Consider the following 19,282-nt stretch of genomic DNA (forward strand, 5'->3'; position numbering starts at 1 on the left):
TGTATTTCTTTGTGGCTTTTTTCCTCTTCACATAATGTTTATCCATGCATCCATGGGTCTACTTTAATATTTATATAGTCACTCAGTTTTCTTTGGATTGATGAGTGCACAAAATATAATTTTTATGCTTTCTTAGGCAAACATATTTATTTCTTTAAATTTTAGGTGGGATTTATAGACAATACAGAGTTGAATCTTGCCCCTTTTAATCTAATCTGATGACTTCTGCCTTTTAATTGAAATGTTTAGTCCATTTATAGTTAATATAGTTAATATAAATGACAATATAGTTGGGTTTAAATCTACCTTCTTGCTGGTTGTGTTTTATTTATCCCATATGGCTTTTTGTTCTTCTCTTCTCCCCTCTCTACCTTGTTTGGATTAGATGAGATTTTAAAAATTTCTTCTTAAAATCATTCCTACTTATATGCACTATTGGTTATTAGTTACATGTTTTTGATTTAGTTATTTCATAGTTTCTCTTGGTCATTGGTCACAGGTTTTCCTGTAAAGAGCCAGGTAGTAATTACTCCAGGCTTTTGGATCATATAATTTCTGTAGTATTTATTAAACTTTTTACACAGTAAACTGAAAGTATGCATAGATAATACATAAACAAGAAAGGATGGTGCTTTTTTTTTTTTAAACAAAAACTGGCATGTTATACTTTGCTGCCCCTGCTCTAGGGTTTACAATATATAGCTTTAACTTCTCAGTGGCTACACTTAAATAATATCTCACTTCATGTATAGTGTTACAAGCTTACTACATTATATTTCCATTTCTCCCCTCCTACTTAGTTATTATTGCCATACATTTTTTGCTTCCATATATTCTAGAAGTCTTAAAATATTTATTATAAACAGTAAATTGTTTTTAAGCAAAATATATAAAATAGAAATATATTTTTGACAATATTTACCATTTATTTTTATCATTTTTAAGTTTATTTATTTTTAGTAATCTCCACACCTATTGTGGGGCTAGAACCCGTGACCCCAAGATCAAGAGTCACATGCTCTTCTGACTGAGCCAGCCAGGCACCCCTACCATCTCTTTTTAGAACTAAACTGCCACCTGGCATTAATTTCCTTTTGTCTTAAGAACTTCCTTTAATATTTTTTTTTCATAGTGCAGATGTGTTTCTGACAAATTCTCTCAGCTTTTGTTTGTCTAACAGTCTTTATTGGCTTTTATTTTAGAAATATATTTTTATTGTGTATAAAGTGTTAGGTAGACTATTATTTTCAGTACTCCAAAGATGTTCTTCTATCGTGTTTTGGTTTGCAAAATTTCTGTCAAGAAGTCTGCTGTCATACTTGTACAGCTGACCCTTGAACAATGCAAGAGTTAGGGCTGCCAGCCCCCTATACAGGAGAAAATCTGCTTTTAACATATGACTCCCCTAAACTTAACTACTTATAGCCTACTGTTGACTAAAAGTCTTACCAATAAATAGACACTTAACATATATTTGTGTATGTATTATACACTGTGCTCTCACAATAAAGCTAGAGAAAAAATGTTTTAAAGAAAATTATAAGGAAGAGAAAACACTTTTAGGGTATTGTATGTATATTTATTGAAAACAATCCATGTATACATGGACCCGCACAGTTCAAACCTGTGTTGTTCAAGAGTCAAGTGTATTTGTTCTTTACTAATAGTTTCTTTTTCCCTCTAGCTCCTTTGAAGTCTTTTATCATGGGTTTTCAGCAATTTTGTATACTGTGTCTTGGAATTATTTCATTCACTATATTGCTTAAGCTTCATTGAGCTTCTAAGATCTTAAATAGAATTCTCATCAAATTTGGAAAAATTTTGGTTATTATTTCCTCAAATATTCATTCTCTTCTTTCCTTCTGGGACACCAATTATATGACTACTTGATACTGTCCCATTAGTAAACAACACTTTTTATTTTTTCAAGTTTTTTTTTTTTTTCTCTCTCTCTCTATACTGCATTTTGGATAGTCTATTGCTATGGCTTTATGTTCATTGATATTTTCTTCTGCAATAGTTATCCTGATGTTAATGTCATCCAGACACCTCTCATTTTCATACTGGATCATAAATTCTGATCTCTAGGAAATTCAGTATGGTCTCTTTTATATTTTCAGTTTCTGTCTTTATCATGTTTCTGTTTACCTCTATCATTTTGAATATATATATACCATATTGTAATAACTACTTTAATATTCCCATTTTTCTGGATCTGTTTCTGTTGGTTGATTTTTCTAGTGGAAAATCTCATATATATATATATATATTTTATTTTGGCTCCATTCCCTTGACTTCTAGCCCATGTAAGTCTTAACTCATTGGATTCCCTCTCTTCAGGTAACAAAATTATGTGCTTTCTTTTGTCCAGAGTCTACACACTTAAGAGTTTTATATTTTTTCTAGTTATTTAAATTGAGAACACAAATGGTCATCATAATAATTGGAAGTTTCTTTTTGTTGTTTTAATGCAATTAGGAAGCCATTTTTTGCTCTCTCAAAAAGTACTGAGTAAAAATTTCATTCAACCAATTAACTTTTTGTCTCAAATGTAAAAAATATTTCGTTTTATTCAAATGGGCCACATTTTTCATATACATATGCTAGAACACATTTGAATTTCCAGTCATAATGATAAAATATATGTATATTTAAGTGCAATTGACTGTGGTGTTAAATTATGTAAAAATATTGTTATCATTGAAAAACTAATGTTCTGAGAAGGACATGTTACAACTCCATGACACAAAACTATATAGTTTTAATTTAGAGATATATGGAAAATTCATTGCCCAAATATTTCCATTTACCATTATCAGCTCAGCAATTACCCCCTTTGAAAGCTTCATTACTTTATCTATTGAGAAAACCATTGAGTTTGTTTTTTTCTATTAATATTCTATATACAGAATGAGATTAACATAAAATAAGTGCATCTATGTATCATTCTGTTTCTGCTTGCCTCCTCATGAGAATCAGTTCTGGAAGTACAGAGTAATATAAAATCATCCATATTCTGGGAATCTATACCTGGAGTGTATTGATTTTACAAATCAATATTATTACACTCATTTATACTGAAAAAAGGTAAATAATACATTTCAAAAACAATAAAAATTTAACATCAATTTCTTTTGAAATACTAAATTGTTGATGAAGTTGTTATAGTGACCTCAGATACTAATTCCTCCTGAGTACTAAATGTTGCAAAATATTCTAGAAGAAATATCTAGTTACTGTGCTTTCCTCTCTTGGGTAATTTGTTTTAGAAAAATTTGTAAATAATTTTGTACTAGAAATGGTATCTGACTTATTGACTAAGATTTGGGGAATTTTTTTAAACATATATAAAAATGATAACTGATTATCATTACTGCTACTATTACTACTACTACTACTACTACTATTACTACTGCTACTACTACTACTACCACTACCTTAACTTTGGGTTAGAATAACAATCCTTTTGTTAATTTTGGTCATTTTTTTCCAATAAGAAAGAGAACGAAAGTATTAAGTCTCCATATTATCTTTAAAAAAACAGTATTTGTTTTATCATTTCAGGCAATTATAAATTTACTTTAGTAAGAAACTAAAATATTCTGATAAATGTAATGAAAGCCAGTGTCTAACTAGTAGTTATCTGTCACTTAAAAGAATTTGTTTTTCCTCCCTTGGCATTTCATCTTTTAGTAACAGTATGAAACTTAAAACGGTCCATATCAAAACTGGCTAGCACTTGTAGCAGCAGTCACACTAGGAAGACTTATTTGTCAATTTATACTTATTAGTATGTGCCATTCTATGAGCTAATCATTAAGAATCTGTCAATAGTTGGAAAGAGTAATTTTTTGTGAGTGTGAGAGCTCTTCTAAATAGATCACTGAAGAATAATGTCAGTAATGAACATAAAGAAAAGTATATTCATATTTGCAGTATAGCTTATAGAGTAAAAAAAATTATATACGTTTTATTACTACATCACATCCCTTTAGGAAGGCCTTATTATCCTTACTTGACAGTTAAAGAACATAAATTTCAGGGTGATAGTGACTTGCCCAAAAAACACATGGCCAGTTTGTATACAATGCCATGAACTTCGAGGGGAAGTTTTAAAAATCATATTGAAGAAATTTCCCCAAAAAGTTCAATGGAAAGCAAACAGAATTTGTAGATTTTCACTTTAGCTATTTTACCAAAACATAGACGTCCTCAAATTCCATCTTCCATACCCTTGGGGCCAGATGCATTCCGAAATTGAGTTTTTAGATTTAGAAAATAATATTGGCCATATCACGCATATTATGTAGTAATCACATGAAATGTTATTCAACTTCCTGTCAAAATACCTACAAGTTTACTGCATTTAAAACATGTATTTTTCCTCATTTCTAATTAAGCAAAGGGTTCCAACTATGATTTTTTCCCCATATTTTCTACTTCTTCATTAATGGCTCCATCTTAATAAACATGCTCATATCTCTCTGATCTTCAAAACAGATCTTCCCTCTCCACTTTCCCATCCAGTTAGCTTCATATTTGTACCTCTCCTTCACAATGCAATTTCTTAAAAAAATATCGACTGTGGCAGACAGATAGTTGTCTCTCACTAGAGTTATTTTTCTTGTCTTCTTTCATGTTAAATTTGGGCCACCAAAAATAAGACATATGCTTTGCCAATGGGATATAGTAGAAATGATGTGGGCAATTACTTGGAAGTATGTTTTAATTGAAGAGAACTTTTCTTCTCTGGTATGCCCCTCCTTCCTGCCTGATGAAATGTGGACAAAATAATTGGAGTTCCCACATCTATCTTGGACCATGATGTGATTTTGGCAATAGAGCAACAAATGGTGGAGCAATGAGATAGATTAAATTTCCAATACCTTGGGGTTTCTAATTATTTTAATCCACTATATTCTAATCCTTACCTCACATCGTTTCTCAAGCTACTCAAATTTGGCTTGCACATGTACCACATTTACCAAGGTCCATCAATGATCTATTACTATACTCAATAATATTCTTTGGCATTATTAATCATTAGCCCCTACTTCTCAGTCCAATACTTTCCAATATTTTTTTCACATCATAGAACACATAAGAAATGGTATTTGTACTCACATTGGGGTAACAGACAAAACTGCTTATGGCTGGAACTAACCAGCCTGAGGAGTGCCTCTGACCACCCAAGGCCCCACATGGCCTTCTGAAAGTATAAAGGATCAATGTCATGATTAAACATGTAACCAACTGATAGCATACTATCATAATGTGGCACATCTTTGGGGTAATTCAGTTTTAGACATTGCAGTCTCTTGTGTTCAAGAAACATTTCTTCCTTAATATTTGTGAAATGTTTTCCAAAGTTCTTTTATAGTCCTTCACCAGGGGTTATTTCATCTACTCCTACAATTTTAATTAAAATCTCTATGCTCTATCAACATAGAGTCTCCAGTCTATATAACATCTCATTTTTTTTTTCTTGAGAACCAGATAGCAGAAATCCAGCTTCTTTCACACCACCACCTATTCAGGACTGAGTTAAATTTATTGTCAAAGATCCCCAATGTTTGTCTTCTTTTTCTGAGCTCAGTAAATGTCACTCACCATGCACTTAATTGTTCAAACAAGAACTCTCAAAAATCATCTTTTGACTCTTCCCTTTCCCTTTCTTTTATGTCTCATATCCAAGAGGCAAGAGGTCAAAAGTACGCTATTCATAGTTCTGGAGCATGCCAGACCTAACTCAGAAAAAAGCAGATTATGACTTGTGGTTAAATCAATCATCATGCATTTTTTTTAAGTATGTAAAAACACTTTTCAACTACAAATCACTATAAAATATTGACAAGATTACAAAGAATATGTGGTAGAGTGGAAATATAAAGACATAGAGTCAAAATTCCTAAGTTAAAGTACTGATTTGAGTGTCTAGTAGGCTAGGAAATAATTTATATTTGAGACCTTGTTTTCTCACCTGTAAGCACTCCATTTGTTCACGCATTCAATGTGCAGTTACTGGGTTCCTATGTGTCAGGAAATGTGTAATATGTTGGGGATACAAAGATGAAAAGATGAGTAAGACATTCCCTTTCTCTAAAGGAAGGAAGGCAAACATGCAAAATAATTGTTTTAAAGCATGTATCCTTAATGGAGGCAATTTCCCCCAAGGGTGCAAATTATGTTTTGTTGAAGTGGTAAAAAAAAACTTACTTTTTTCATGTATAAAGCACAGATGAACAAACAGTAGTACTTCAATAGATATATGGGAGATTTTTGGTATTAACTGAATGCCAATTCTGGGCTTAGTACATTATTATTCATTATCCTATTTGTCCCTCACAAGAAATTATGACAGGCATTATTATTCTCATGGCACAGTGATAAAAAAGAGGCTTGGAGAGGATAAATATTCAGTGAGTCTGCTGGTTGATACTAGAATATAAGTTCCATAAATGGGAGAGGTCCTACGTGAATAAGTCATTCTATTCCCAGTGTGGCCCAGTAATATCTGTTGCATGAATAAATTATTGTGAGTTAGGAACACATGGAGAAGTACAGAAGCCAATGATGTGTTAAATTCCAAATCCTGTTTTCATAATCTTTATGTTATTAAAAGTGGCTAGTACATGGCCTTAGAATGGATTGATGGACCTATGAATGAATAGATGGTTAGAATGGGACAGAGAGAGGAAGAAAGAGGAAAAGAGAGAGAAAAAAAGAAGGTGGACAATATCCATTCTTCCCTTCTATAAGAGTTAGTATGAGAATTAAATTAACAAATTTATAAAAAAAAATAACACAACACAGAGAATAACTAAATGCAAGGTACCTGATAGAAGTTTCATTAGCAAAAACATAATATGTTCCCTGATGATTCTCCCATGCAGCAAGCTCATGCATTTTTGTGTCTCTTAGAGTCAAACTGTTATCTGCCACACTGCTTACAGGACCAGCCTTGGATTACAGTGTTCATGAAACACAGCTGGAACTTGGATGAACAATCATTTACTAGAACTTTCCAAAAAAAGAAAGAGTAACTGAATAATAACTAACAGAAGTACACATAAATATAGGACTAAGTTCTATAAAAAATACAACATACTTAGTGTCATCAAATTAGCAAAGAACTATTAGTATAATTTTTAAAAGGAGTTTTTTTTGAATTTACTTTTTAATGTAAGATCTTGTGTGATTAAACTAAAATTATTAGTAAAGGATGAGTGTGAACTACATTTAAGTAAGTAAAAAATAATTATTTCAATTACATACGGAATCCTGACTCCAACACATTTCAACTGTATGCCTTTGAGCAAGGTATTTAAACTCTAAGCTTCAAATTCTTAGGGTAAAATGGGACATCTATCCACTCAGGGTTATGAGGAGTAATGAAAAACACACATAAAGCACCTCACATAGTTCCTGGCATAGAGTAGGTACTCAGCAAATATGTTTCCTTTTCTTGTTTAGAGATATACAGGTTAACTTCTTTTAAACTCTAATTCAATAATTAAAATTTCTCCTTATTACATTGTTTCAAGTTGAGACTTTAATAATAAAGATGAGACGGGGTAAATATAGAATGCATTCCATTTTATCCTTAACCTGCATGATACTTCTATAATCTTTGCTTCTGGTTTATCCAAGTTCTATATAAAACAAAACTATTTTATTTATCATTTGGTATTAAGTTGACTAAATTTCTTTTTTAAATAAAATTTGTAAAGTAGTAAACAATATATTTTAAAATTATCTTTGCATTATTTATGTGGGCTGTGCTTTTTGGTCTATATTGCAATCACAGATCAACATAGGAACTTAATAATTATTAACACAGATCTACACTATATGAAATCAAGTACTGTTTGAGCTTCAAATTAAAGCTTTTGGAGACTTCTGTTCCTGGACCACAAGAAGCTAAACAAATTTTATGGAAACATTTCCGTTCATCTGTGGCTGGTACATTTAGTCACTTGCCAATGCCTCAAATTCATTTTATCCTAGATCCTAGAACAACAAAGATGTGGTTTGCATATATGAGAGAATGTGTGTGTGTGTGTGTGTGTGTGTGTGTGTGTGTGTGTAAGAGCATGACAGAACGGGATATAAATTTCAGCCACACTATTAATAAGATAATTTGGAAGTTATTGACTAAGTTTCCTTATCTCTAAAATGGAAGAGTTTTGGAGAAAATTAAAATTAAGATAATTTTTAAAAAGATGATTCATATAATAGGTTCAACAGAATGCCTAGAGAACTAAGCAAATACTCAACACTTTTAACTTTCACTGTCATCATTATAATTTTCTGTATTAGATAGGTGTCAGTAGTTCCTTCAAACTGGCCTGTGAAACAAAAATGTGATTCTTAACTTACTAAATTCGAACCAACTACGCAACGACTATGGCAAGAATCACAAGTCCATAGCATACAATACTTTTAAAGAGCATACCATATCCCACTGTAGAAAGACCCAAGTGTTTCATTCTATTTTTCACAAGTTCAGCAAGCTCTTGTCTTTCTGACCTCCTGTAGAGGTTCAGTCGCTGCTGGGTTATTTTCTCAGCTGTTTTACCAGAGTGTTTTGGACCTTTTCTGCTCAGTCTTCGGGCCCACTGCATGCTCTTTCTCCGCAGTAAGGGATGGTCTGACTGGTCACTGGATGTTGAATTGCGGTGGTTGCTTCGGTGATGACTTTGTTCTTTGGAGTCCTTGGTGTCTTCCCATTCTTCTACACTGATAGATATCTGAGACTTTAAAGGAAATGGATATTGATAATTAGATATTTTAGGAACAATTGAAACTTGGAGATATGTTAATAATTTTTGCTAGTATCTTGTTATAATTATATATCATGAATTTTCACAGAGCAAAATCATTTGTTGATTTCACTTGATTGTTACTAAAAATATTTGAAAATACATTGTTTGAACTTATATATGAAGCAAATAAAATAGCTTTGCATTTCCAATATAAGGATTTATGAAAGGATTTAATTTTTCATGCATCAGTTATCAAATGAATATTAGCAGAGTTGTTTGGAACCATAAACAAAAAAAATAATTTAAATTTTCAAAGGTAGTCAATGTAATGGACTTTTTTAAATCTACAGGTATTTTGTATATCATCTAAATAAAGATCATTAAATTTTTTTACTTTTGGAATTAATAATCTTTTAAAAGATTTTTAAGTTATTGCTCTTTCTAAAGATGGCACTGGAATGAACTTTGTAAAATGTGAATTTTTTAAAATTCACTCATATGACCCAGAAGAAAACAAAAAGCACTTTTATTTAATTTATACATTAATTATTCACCACATAACCCTGTTTTACTAAAATATTAAAAAGTATTTCAGGAACTGTTCTCAGTATTCTAAGTGAAAAATGTTGTAAATATTAATTAATATTTCACAAATGTATTCTAGAACCACAAATAAAACAAATCAGATTATTCTCGATGGGAAGAAAAAAACAATGTACAAACTTAGAAAGTCTGTTTTAATTTACTTGTTTACTACTAAATCTGATTTTAAAGTAAGAAGCTTTCCTTTGATTGTAGGCCCTTAATAAATAAAAGCTTCCTGTTTCAAACTGTTGCTTTTCATACCAGAAAGTTAAATGAAATGTAACACAGATCAAAGCAGAAAGTCTTACTTTCTAAAAGCATGCACATGCAAATGAACAGTTTCCTGAATTGTACAGAAAATAAGACCAATATTCATGAATCTGGCAACTGTGTTTACTTTCTATGGATGGAAGTTTGAACTTCACCTCTAACCTTCATGTTTTGCTGGCTTTCAAAGTAATAGAGTTTAATTTATCAATGTAAGTAAGGTCAAGAGGTAGATTCAATAAAATCCCTTAAAAGTGAATATAAATTATGGAATCTCAGTCAATGACTTACATACAATTCCTAGTGGCAAGCTATGAAACTATCTCACACTTTAATTCAATGAAAAATTTAAATATTCATCCATATTTCTGTCTCAAAACAGTGAATGATATTAAAAATAGTTTGTCTTAATCTTCAAATCTCCGCAATAAGAGAACATTTCATTAAAGTATTTTTAGAAAACTTATTTGAGATATAGAATTTAAGTTGGAAGTATTAAAATGTGGATGGTTACATGGTTTTGCAATAATGAATACTTTTATAATCTTAACTTCCTCTAGTCTCAACTACTTGATGATATACTTTCTGTGGAAGTAAAATACATAAACCCTTGAGTAATATCTACCATCAGTAAAGTATATCAATCTTAGTTCAGTAGTTTCACTTTATACGTACTTTGTAGCAAAAATGAAAACATTCATATCTAAACATTTATCTTACAGAGTTCTGTTAATCACGATCTTACATTTATTTGAAGTGATCTTTCTTGTCATAAGTTCCTGTGAGTAATAGTCTGATTTTCTACAAACATGTAAAAATAGTAGACTTGCCAGACCCATAATTCAAGTAGAGGATGAAACACTGTCTTTGCAAATGTTTCTTCTTAGTTATATATTGTATCAAGTGAATATCAAAAACATGAACTGAAGCCTATGTATGTATTAACTAAACACTACAGAATACCCTATTCATCGTTTTGAATTTCCCTAAGAAAAGAATAGCATGATTTATACATAAAATCCATAGGAATCATGAGGTTCTTTTGTCAATTACTCAGTAAAATAAGTATCATTTCTTTGTATATTTCACTTTAAGTGCAGAAAAAGAAAGGAATTAGGATGATTTGAGGATGAATTTTAAGAAATCTAAACTGACAACACATAGATTGTTCTTTATGTGCTCAGAATTTGCAGGTCTTTCTCCCATCCTTCCAATATGACATAATGAAAAGGACACTGAATTTTATATATATCACAAACTGGAACTATATTTTGGATATTTCCTAGCTTTGTACCTACAATAAACCCATGTAAAATGAGAATAATACTACCCATCTTCTACCTCATAGAAATGTTGTACAAATTTCTATATCACATTAATGTATAAAAAATGTGCCAATTATAAATTTCCACATATAATAATGTTAATATATCCTAGTTAGAATGATTATCGACAATATTGATATCACTGGAAATAAACATTAGTTATTCTATTCCTGGATACTGAATATGTGTATGTGTGCCTGTGTCTTTTTTTAAGACGTCCATTTATAAATATATTTTCTTGCTGTCATTTCATCGTCTGGTTTAACTCTACCATTTTTTGAACATGACACACCATGACCTAGTGGAAGTCCTGTGCTGGGAAACACAGAAGTCCCTTGATCATAGGACCTTTTCCTGAATTACAATCAGAGGGATAGAATGCTTAAAGCAAGTGCACTGGCATCAGATAGACCTAGGTTTAAATACATGTTTCCCCACTTATCAGCTCTGTATTCCCAGTTCTATGAACTAAGATTGTTCCCATACTTCCCTATCTGAAAAATGTGAATCATATTTTTACTTTGCCCATAGTGTTTTTTGAGATCTAAGATATAATACTTTTCAAAAGTGCATAATATAGTGCCTGCCTCAGCAAATGCTCACTAAATATTAGTTAATATTATGGCTCATCATCTGGTATGAAAAGACAGCAAAAGGGAGAAGAGAAGAAGAAATAATTATGAGAGGTTATATAAAAGTGAGAAATGGGTATCAAAAAGACAGGGAATGATTTATATTTGTGATACAGTTTTCTCCATCAGTGACCATATTTCATAAGAAATCAAGGTGCTATAAACAAATCCCTGGGGGTAAAGATTCCATGGTTAAAATTTTATGAATCCGAAGAAGAGAACAATATTTAAGTGAACATGGAGATTTATTGCTCTGTCTTGCTTCTATAAATTATTCTTCACTCTTTGTATGAATAACGAGAGGACTCTGATTTGATGGTTTTGTACTTTAATTATCAGAAGATTCATAAAATTATTAACATGAAAAATAAAGATTTAATACTAATGCTTATGAGAATGAAAAAGGATATTTTCATATTGCTATGGTCTGATCTGAATGATGTGTCCCCTCAAAATTCGTTTGTTAAAATCCTAATCCCCAAAAATGATGGTATTAGTAGGTACAGTCATTAGAAGATGATTAGGCCTAAGTGGGGAGTCCTCATGGATGCGATTAGTACCCTTAGGATAAAGACTCCAGAGAGATCCCTGCCTCTTCTGTCCTGTGATTATACAATGAGAAGTCTGAGATCAGAAGAGAGCCCTCACCTGACCATGTTGCCACCCTGATCTCCCACTTTCAGCCTCCAGAACAGTGAGCATTCAATTTTTGTTGTTTATAAGCTACCCAGCCTATGGTTATTTGTTATAGCAACTTGACTGGACTAAGACATATTTAATATGAAATGCTTCTGGGAGCATATTCATACAGTTCAATAAGGAAATGAAAAATGCACATGTCTAATCAATAATTTTCATATAAATTTATTATTTTTTAAAGTTATATTATTCTCCAAATATTTATCAAATTTAGTATGGTTTTTGAAAAGGCTAAACATACTTCTTCACAAGAATAAGAATTGGCAGCTTTATAAATGTGAAAATGTTTCTTATACCTAAAAGAGCTTAATTATTTCCATTGTTTTCAAGAAAGGCAGAAAGTGTTAGGATCACAATAAATATCAAACATTCTTCTCCACATTCTACACACACACACACACACACACACACCCCAAAATGACTCAATTCAACTTCCTCTCAATCTTTTTATTGAAGTTATTCATGTCATAAGGTTATTGAGCAATCTGTGGAACAAAGTGATATTTTAAAATAAATCAATTCACCAAGTAGTTTGAAAGTCAATGTTTGTAATCCAGATTCATGGCTCCCTTAAGAATAGTTTTATAGGCTTTAAAGTAGGCTTAAACTGTGTTATCTGATTTATGACTGAAGACATTATGAATTGTTGCTAAAGATAACAGAGGAAAATGAAATTACTGAAGATATGCTAGTTTAATATTATTTTTTTCAAGTTTTTATTTAAATTCTAGTTAATTAATATATATGGCAAAATTGGTTTCAGATGCAGAATTTAGTGATTCGTCACTTACATACAACTCCCAGTGCTCATCACAACCAGTGTCTTCCTTAATGCCCATCACCCATTTAGCCCATCTCCCACCCACCTCCCTTCCAGTAACTCTGTTCTCTATAGGTAAGAGTGTCTTGCAGTTTGCCTCCTCTCTATCTCTTTTCAGCCCTAGTTTAACATTTTATGAAAGAATTCTTATCTATTTTTTTCCATTAAGGGAAGGTTAAATTATAAAAATACTTGAGACATCATGGAAATTTAAATCCATAAGCACCTTGGCTAGTGACTTTGGGTCCCCTGGAAATTTCTTTGTATCAAAAAAAAATTCACACCAAGATGTTTCCATACTTTCTATAAAGGCTCAGTTTATAAGTTCACTTAGTCTGTTATCTAAGTAGAGATAAAAAAATAACTAATTACATCGTATTTAGATGGATTGCCTTTTTATTTATTTTTAGAGAGAGAGTGCAAGAGCAGGAGAAAGCCAGAGGGAGAGGGAAGAAGAGAATCCCAAACACATGCCCCGCCCAGTGCAGAGCTGCAAGAAAGGCTGGATTCCAGGACCCAAGATTATGACCCAAGCAGAAATCAAGAGTCAGACACTCAATTGACAGAGCCACCAAGGTGTCCCATATTTAGGTGTATTTTCAACATATTTTCAGAATCTTATAGATAATTAGAGGATAACAATACTATAGTCTAAAAAATGCTGAATTTGGAATCAAATACTAGGTTGTATTTTCAATTCTATCAGGCCAGTACTTCATGACTTTGAACAGACCAACTGAGCTTCTTGAAAAAAGTAACAATTTTCAGTTTTCATGACAAAAATAAACAAAACTTAAGAGAATCTATAGTAATACTTTAACATAAATTCTAAAGCCAAATAATTAGTCGAGAATTTAGGTTCAAATAATAGCTTTTTTTAAGGTAATCACTTGATGAAATAACAAAAATTATTTCAGTATCTTGACTTTATTTTCCATTATCTAAAAATCAGATATTTCATCTACATATTCTCATAGGTAGCTTTCTATTTCATCTATTATTCCATGAATATAAGGTTTATTCAAAGTTGGGAGAATCTCCACTAACTCACCATTCCAATCCGATAACTTTGAAAGTCAAAATTTAATCTTATGTCCAAGCGAAAAAAATTGCAGGTTCTCTACTTGGAGATAATGCTAAATAATCCAAAAAATTTATGCTAGTTTTCTACTACTGTTGAACAGAATACATCTCCCACTCTTTTTTTTCCTCCTTTCTCTTTCCCTCCTCCTTCATCACATAAACATCACTCATCTTTTTGTTATTACCCCTAAAAGAAAATTAAACCAAGTCAGTTGCTTTTATGAGTCAATCTCTTTTTTATTGTTTGTTCTAAATTTACACATTAAGTTTCATATTCACATATCCTTGGCAATCTGGTTTTTTGTGTGTGGATGTGTGTGCATGTATGTGCGTGTATATGTATTTAATTGAATCTTTGTTTTCTTTGGTCTCTGTGGAATCTGAAACCTAGCTAACTTATTGCCTTGGCATTATTTCTCACATTGGCGGTCATTTTTCCCCTAGCCTTCAAAACTATTATTCAAAAATAACTAACGTACAGAGGTTTCAACTGCCTACTGCCTTTCTTAGTGCTTTAGGCCCAAAAATTCATACCCTTTTTGTCCTTCTTTAGGATCTTAAATACTACTGTTAACTACATGGTGGCTGTCTTCCCTTAGAGTTTGAAATATTAATTTAAATAATTTAAATAATTCATCTGTGTTAATTAGAACAAGTTGAGAAGGAAATGTTGTCCTTATTTTAACTGGCTGTATTCTTATGTTAGGAGTCCTAGTAGAGTGATTCGTAAGTATGTAGAGGATAGATAGATGGCATTTATGTTACTTATTTTATTGCAGGATAATGGTGGAAGAAGCACAAAGATGTGTCAGGCAGAATTTATTGATATGGACTCACTAAGCAGAGATTCTGCATCAAGAAAGGGTTCTAACAGTTCCTCTGGTGCTGTAACATACACCAAACGGTGGCCCACAGTCAGCAAGCTGGACATGCAGGACCTAACTTGATTTAATATAAAGCAAGGGATTAAAGCCTTGAGATGGGAAAATAAGAGTAGATTTTTCATTTAAGACCTGTTCGCCCACAACGAGAGGGTCTAGAAGGCATTCCTTTCACCACAACTATGAGAATGAAATTTGGGAGCAGAGCCCCAGTATCCTTGAAGGGATCCCCAACCGGTCTTCTCTGTAGGCCAGACCTTAGAGTAGTAACTACAGTCACTCAGTCGAGAAACCTAAATGAAATGGGAATAGTTTGATCCCAAGGAGGCAGAGGCCAAGTAGTGGCAATCAATTGCACAAGGTAAGGTAAGCATGGTTACTATAATGGACAGCAGAGTCAAAGCAGCAATCCGAATAGTCGGCCTTGCACAGACCCATGGCACTGGCTGATTGATCATGGTGTTCCTGCAGGTAAAATAGATAGGAAAACTACTAAATTCTTAATTCTTACCTGATCTGCACAAGTATAAAATGTCTGGGTCAAGTGAACAAAAGTGTAACCTGAATCATAAAAATAAAGAGTAACAGCCTTTCAAATAAACCCCAGATTTGAGGCAGTTTACAAAACCAGAACCTCTCAATGAAGGAGAGACTTGTTCCTTTTACACAAGGACCCAATATACTGCCAAAAATTTATACCATTAATCTTTTCCCCAACCTTCCCCAAGGGTCATGTGATCTTCCACCAGAGTAACTGTACACTGAACAAACAGAAATAATAAGACCTTTTAGAGACTACTAAAGTCTGGCTCTGAAATGATACTAATTTCAGGAACACTCAAAACATCACTCTGGCCCACCAGTTAGTGTAGGAGCTTATGGAGGTTATGTGATCAATAGCTCAGGTCTGTCTCACAGTGAACACAGTAGGTCCCAAAACCTTCTTCAGTTCCAGCCCTAGATTGGCTCCTTGACTATATTGACCTGTTACGATGGGAAAGAAGAAGTAGAAGCCACTAGAACTGCTTCCACCTAAGAAAATATTAAACTAAAAGCAATACTGAACTCCTTGCAGAAATTAGTGCCATCATCAAGGACTGGAAATAGGCAGGTGTAGTGATTTCCACCATATCCACACTCAATTCACCTATTTGGCCAGTGCAGAAGACAGATGGAGCTTGGAGCATGACAGTGGATTATCATAAATTTAACCAGGTGATAACTGCAACTGCAGCTGCTGTACCAGATGTGGTTTCATTGTTTGAACAAATTAACACATCCCCTGGTTCCTAGTATACAGCTATTGATCTGGTAAATGTCTTTTTATCCAACCCCATCAGTAAGGAACACCAGAATCATTTTGTACTCAGCTGCCAAGGCCAGCAATGTATCATCACTGTCCTACCTCATTGGTATATCAGTTCTCCAATTCTATGCCATAATTTAGTTTTCAGGGACCTTAACAACCTTTCCCTTCCACAAGATATCATGCCAGCTCATTACAATGATGACATTGTGATGACTAGATTTAGTAAGCAAGACAGAACTATCCAAAACTTACTGATAAGTTATTTGCATATCAGAGGATGGAAAATAGATCCAGCAAAAATATAGGGGACTCTTACCTCAATGAAATTTCGGGGAGTCCAGTGGTATGAGGCGTGGCAAGATATCCCTTCTAAGGTAAAGAATAAGTTGTTGCATCTAATCCCTCCTACAACCAAAAAAGAAGCACAACACCTAGTAGGCTTCTTTAGATTTTAGAGGCAACAACATATTCCTCATTTGGGTGTGTTACTCTGGCTCATTTACTGAGTGACCCAAAAACCTGCCAATTTTTAGCAGGGACCAGACAAAAGAAGTTTCCGTAAGACCTTCAGGCTGCTATGCAAGCTGCTCTGCTACGTGGGCTATCTGATCTAGTAAAACCAATGGTGCATGAAATGTCACTGGCAGATCGTGATGCTGTCTGGAGCCTTTGGCAGTCCCTAATAAATGAATTGTAGCTCAGGCTCTTAGAATTTTGGAGCAAAGCCCTACCATCCTCCACAAATGGTTACTCTTCTTTGAGAAAGAAAGAGCTCCTTTAGGGCTCTCCTAGTATTATCATACTGATTTAGGTCAATGGATAACTGTAAGAACTCAATCCGGACAGAACTACTAATAGCCCAGACCATTAGTATGAGTTTGAGGCCGTTGTTAAAGTGGCCCCATGCTATATGTCTCTGACCTATCTCTGTGCTTCATACTGAGTTTTGTGTATAGGTATCAGTAAGCATGACGGACAGTAAATTCAGGAAATGAGTCTTATCCTATGACCATTGGTTGTATGCCTAAAACAGGCATCAATCTCCATTCCACAGAGCATTCAGGGAAGAACTGATATTCTGTGCATTACACAGGCCTATTACATGTTTGCTTCTGTGGAGCAAGAGCAGTTGCCATGCTGAAGCCCACACTCCTGAAAACAGCTCACTAAGACACTACAAAATGCTTCTTCTGCTGCTATGCCTCTGTGACCACAAAGATCCTGATCCCCCATTATAAGGAAAAGCACCCATGGGCCTGTGAGGCATACATAGCTAAGGGATTACTTCAAAACTGAGTGAAGGCTTAGGTAATTAATTAACTAATTAATTAATTAAATCCAATAAAGCAACCAATGCTATCAGGGACATCCATAACTCTAATGAAACTGACATGAGACCCTGTAGAAAAGCAGACTTACAAACATGAACAGGGTAGAAAATATCCCCCCAAATGTTTAGCAACCAAAGACAGTAATAACTGGGGATATAAAGGGAGCGAAAAACAAACAAAAAACTGGATATATGGCAGGAACAACTGAAACAAAAAGTGCACAATTTGTGGAATTGAAAATCCTTAGTTTACTAAAAAAAAATTTAAGACAAAAAGATAAAAGGAAGCTGACTGGCTTTGCGGTTCTGCAACACAGATTCCAAATTTTAATATCTCCTGAACTGTACCAACGGGCAAACCTTCAGGGCCTCTTTAAAAATTTGGTTGGGATTGGGACACCTGGGTGGTGGTTGAGCATCTGCCTTTGGCTCAGGGTCTGATCCTGGGGTCCTGGGATTGACTTCTGCATGGGACTCCCCACAGGGAGCCTGCTTCTCCCTCTGCCTGTGTCTCTGTCTCTCTGTCTCTCTGTCTCTCACGAATATGTAAATGAAATCTTTTAAAAAAATTTTGGTTGGGATTCACATTATAGTTATGACTGGAGATGCCAATAAGTTTAAAGTACCGTAAATATGGAGACTGCACTAACATTAAGGTAATCTCTATACTCTTGGGGGGCATCAAATATAAAACAAAAACAAATAGGTATACTTCATCTTAACCATCAGAACTATCACCCTTGCCTAAATCCCCCATAGTCATAACACTCATTGTCCTACAATATCCTCTACTAGACACTGCACAATTCAATCCAATAGGTAATAAATTAAAATTAAATGAAATAAAATCTTTGGCACTTACAACTGGTTTGATAAAATGGGGCCATGTGAACCTTCTGTATGTCTAATATAAATATTTAATAAGGTCTTCAAGAATTGAACAGGGCTTTCAAGATTGAAACCAATTATAAGAACTATTCAGAGAAGAGATTATAATCACCAATGCTTCTCCATTTCACAGCCCATCTGACCTGTTCTTAAACCTGGAAAGAATGAATGGAGCCCTACAGTAGAGTATCCCAATCTTAATGCCATGTTACCATGAATTAAGGTGCAATACCCAATATTACCAAAATTACTGACTCTAATCAGCAATTGATAAATACTTTGCAGTCATAGACTTGACTAACATGTTCTGTTTCATGCCTATTTGACAGCCTCTCAGCCAATTTAACCTTTGAAGGAACACAAGTACTTCTTTACCTGGCTACCCATAGGATACCACAACAGCCCTGCAAAAGCCCTCAATCCTTGCAGACAAGATTTTTACTGTATCCAACTTTCTTCAGGAACACATGTATAACATTACATTGATGATGCCTCTTGCAAAGGGATTTATTTGACACACTCATCCAAGACATATAAAAACTCACAAAGGAGAATATAAAAAGGGATTTTGTCTTACACAAAATGCAAGTTTCCTTCAATTGAGTCAAATTTCTGGGCATGATTTGGTCAGTCAAGGGATTCTCCATCTCTGATATTGTCAAGAAATAGTTACTGATCTATCAGTTCTAATAATATTA

The 19,282-nt window shown here is 33.5% G+C and overlaps 1 protein-coding gene across 12 annotated transcripts in view; it reads right to left on the minus strand.

The window, feature by feature from the left end:
- The window catches only part of KCNT2 (potassium sodium-activated channel subfamily T member 2), a 377,566-nt gene that overhangs the window by 26,961 nt on the left and 331,323 nt on the right, over positions 1-19,282 (minus strand). For 11 of the 12 annotated variants that reach the window (XM_055334362.1, XM_055334364.1, XM_055334361.1 and 8 more), the window contains one exon: positions 8,456-8,756. In XM_055334362.1, the coding sequence (XP_055190337.1) occupies positions 8,456-8,756 (301 nt within the window). The remainder of the gene's footprint in view (positions 1-8,455; positions 8,757-19,282) is intronic. The other variant, XM_055334363.1, reaches the window with a different exon arrangement.

The sequence above is a fragment of the Nyctereutes procyonoides genome, unplaced genomic scaffold (genome assembly GCF_905146905.1).
Source record: "Nyctereutes procyonoides isolate TBG_1078 unplaced genomic scaffold, NYPRO_anot_genome, whole genome shotgun sequence".
Classification (NCBI taxonomy): Eukaryota; Metazoa; Chordata; class Mammalia; order Carnivora; family Canidae; genus Nyctereutes; species Nyctereutes procyonoides.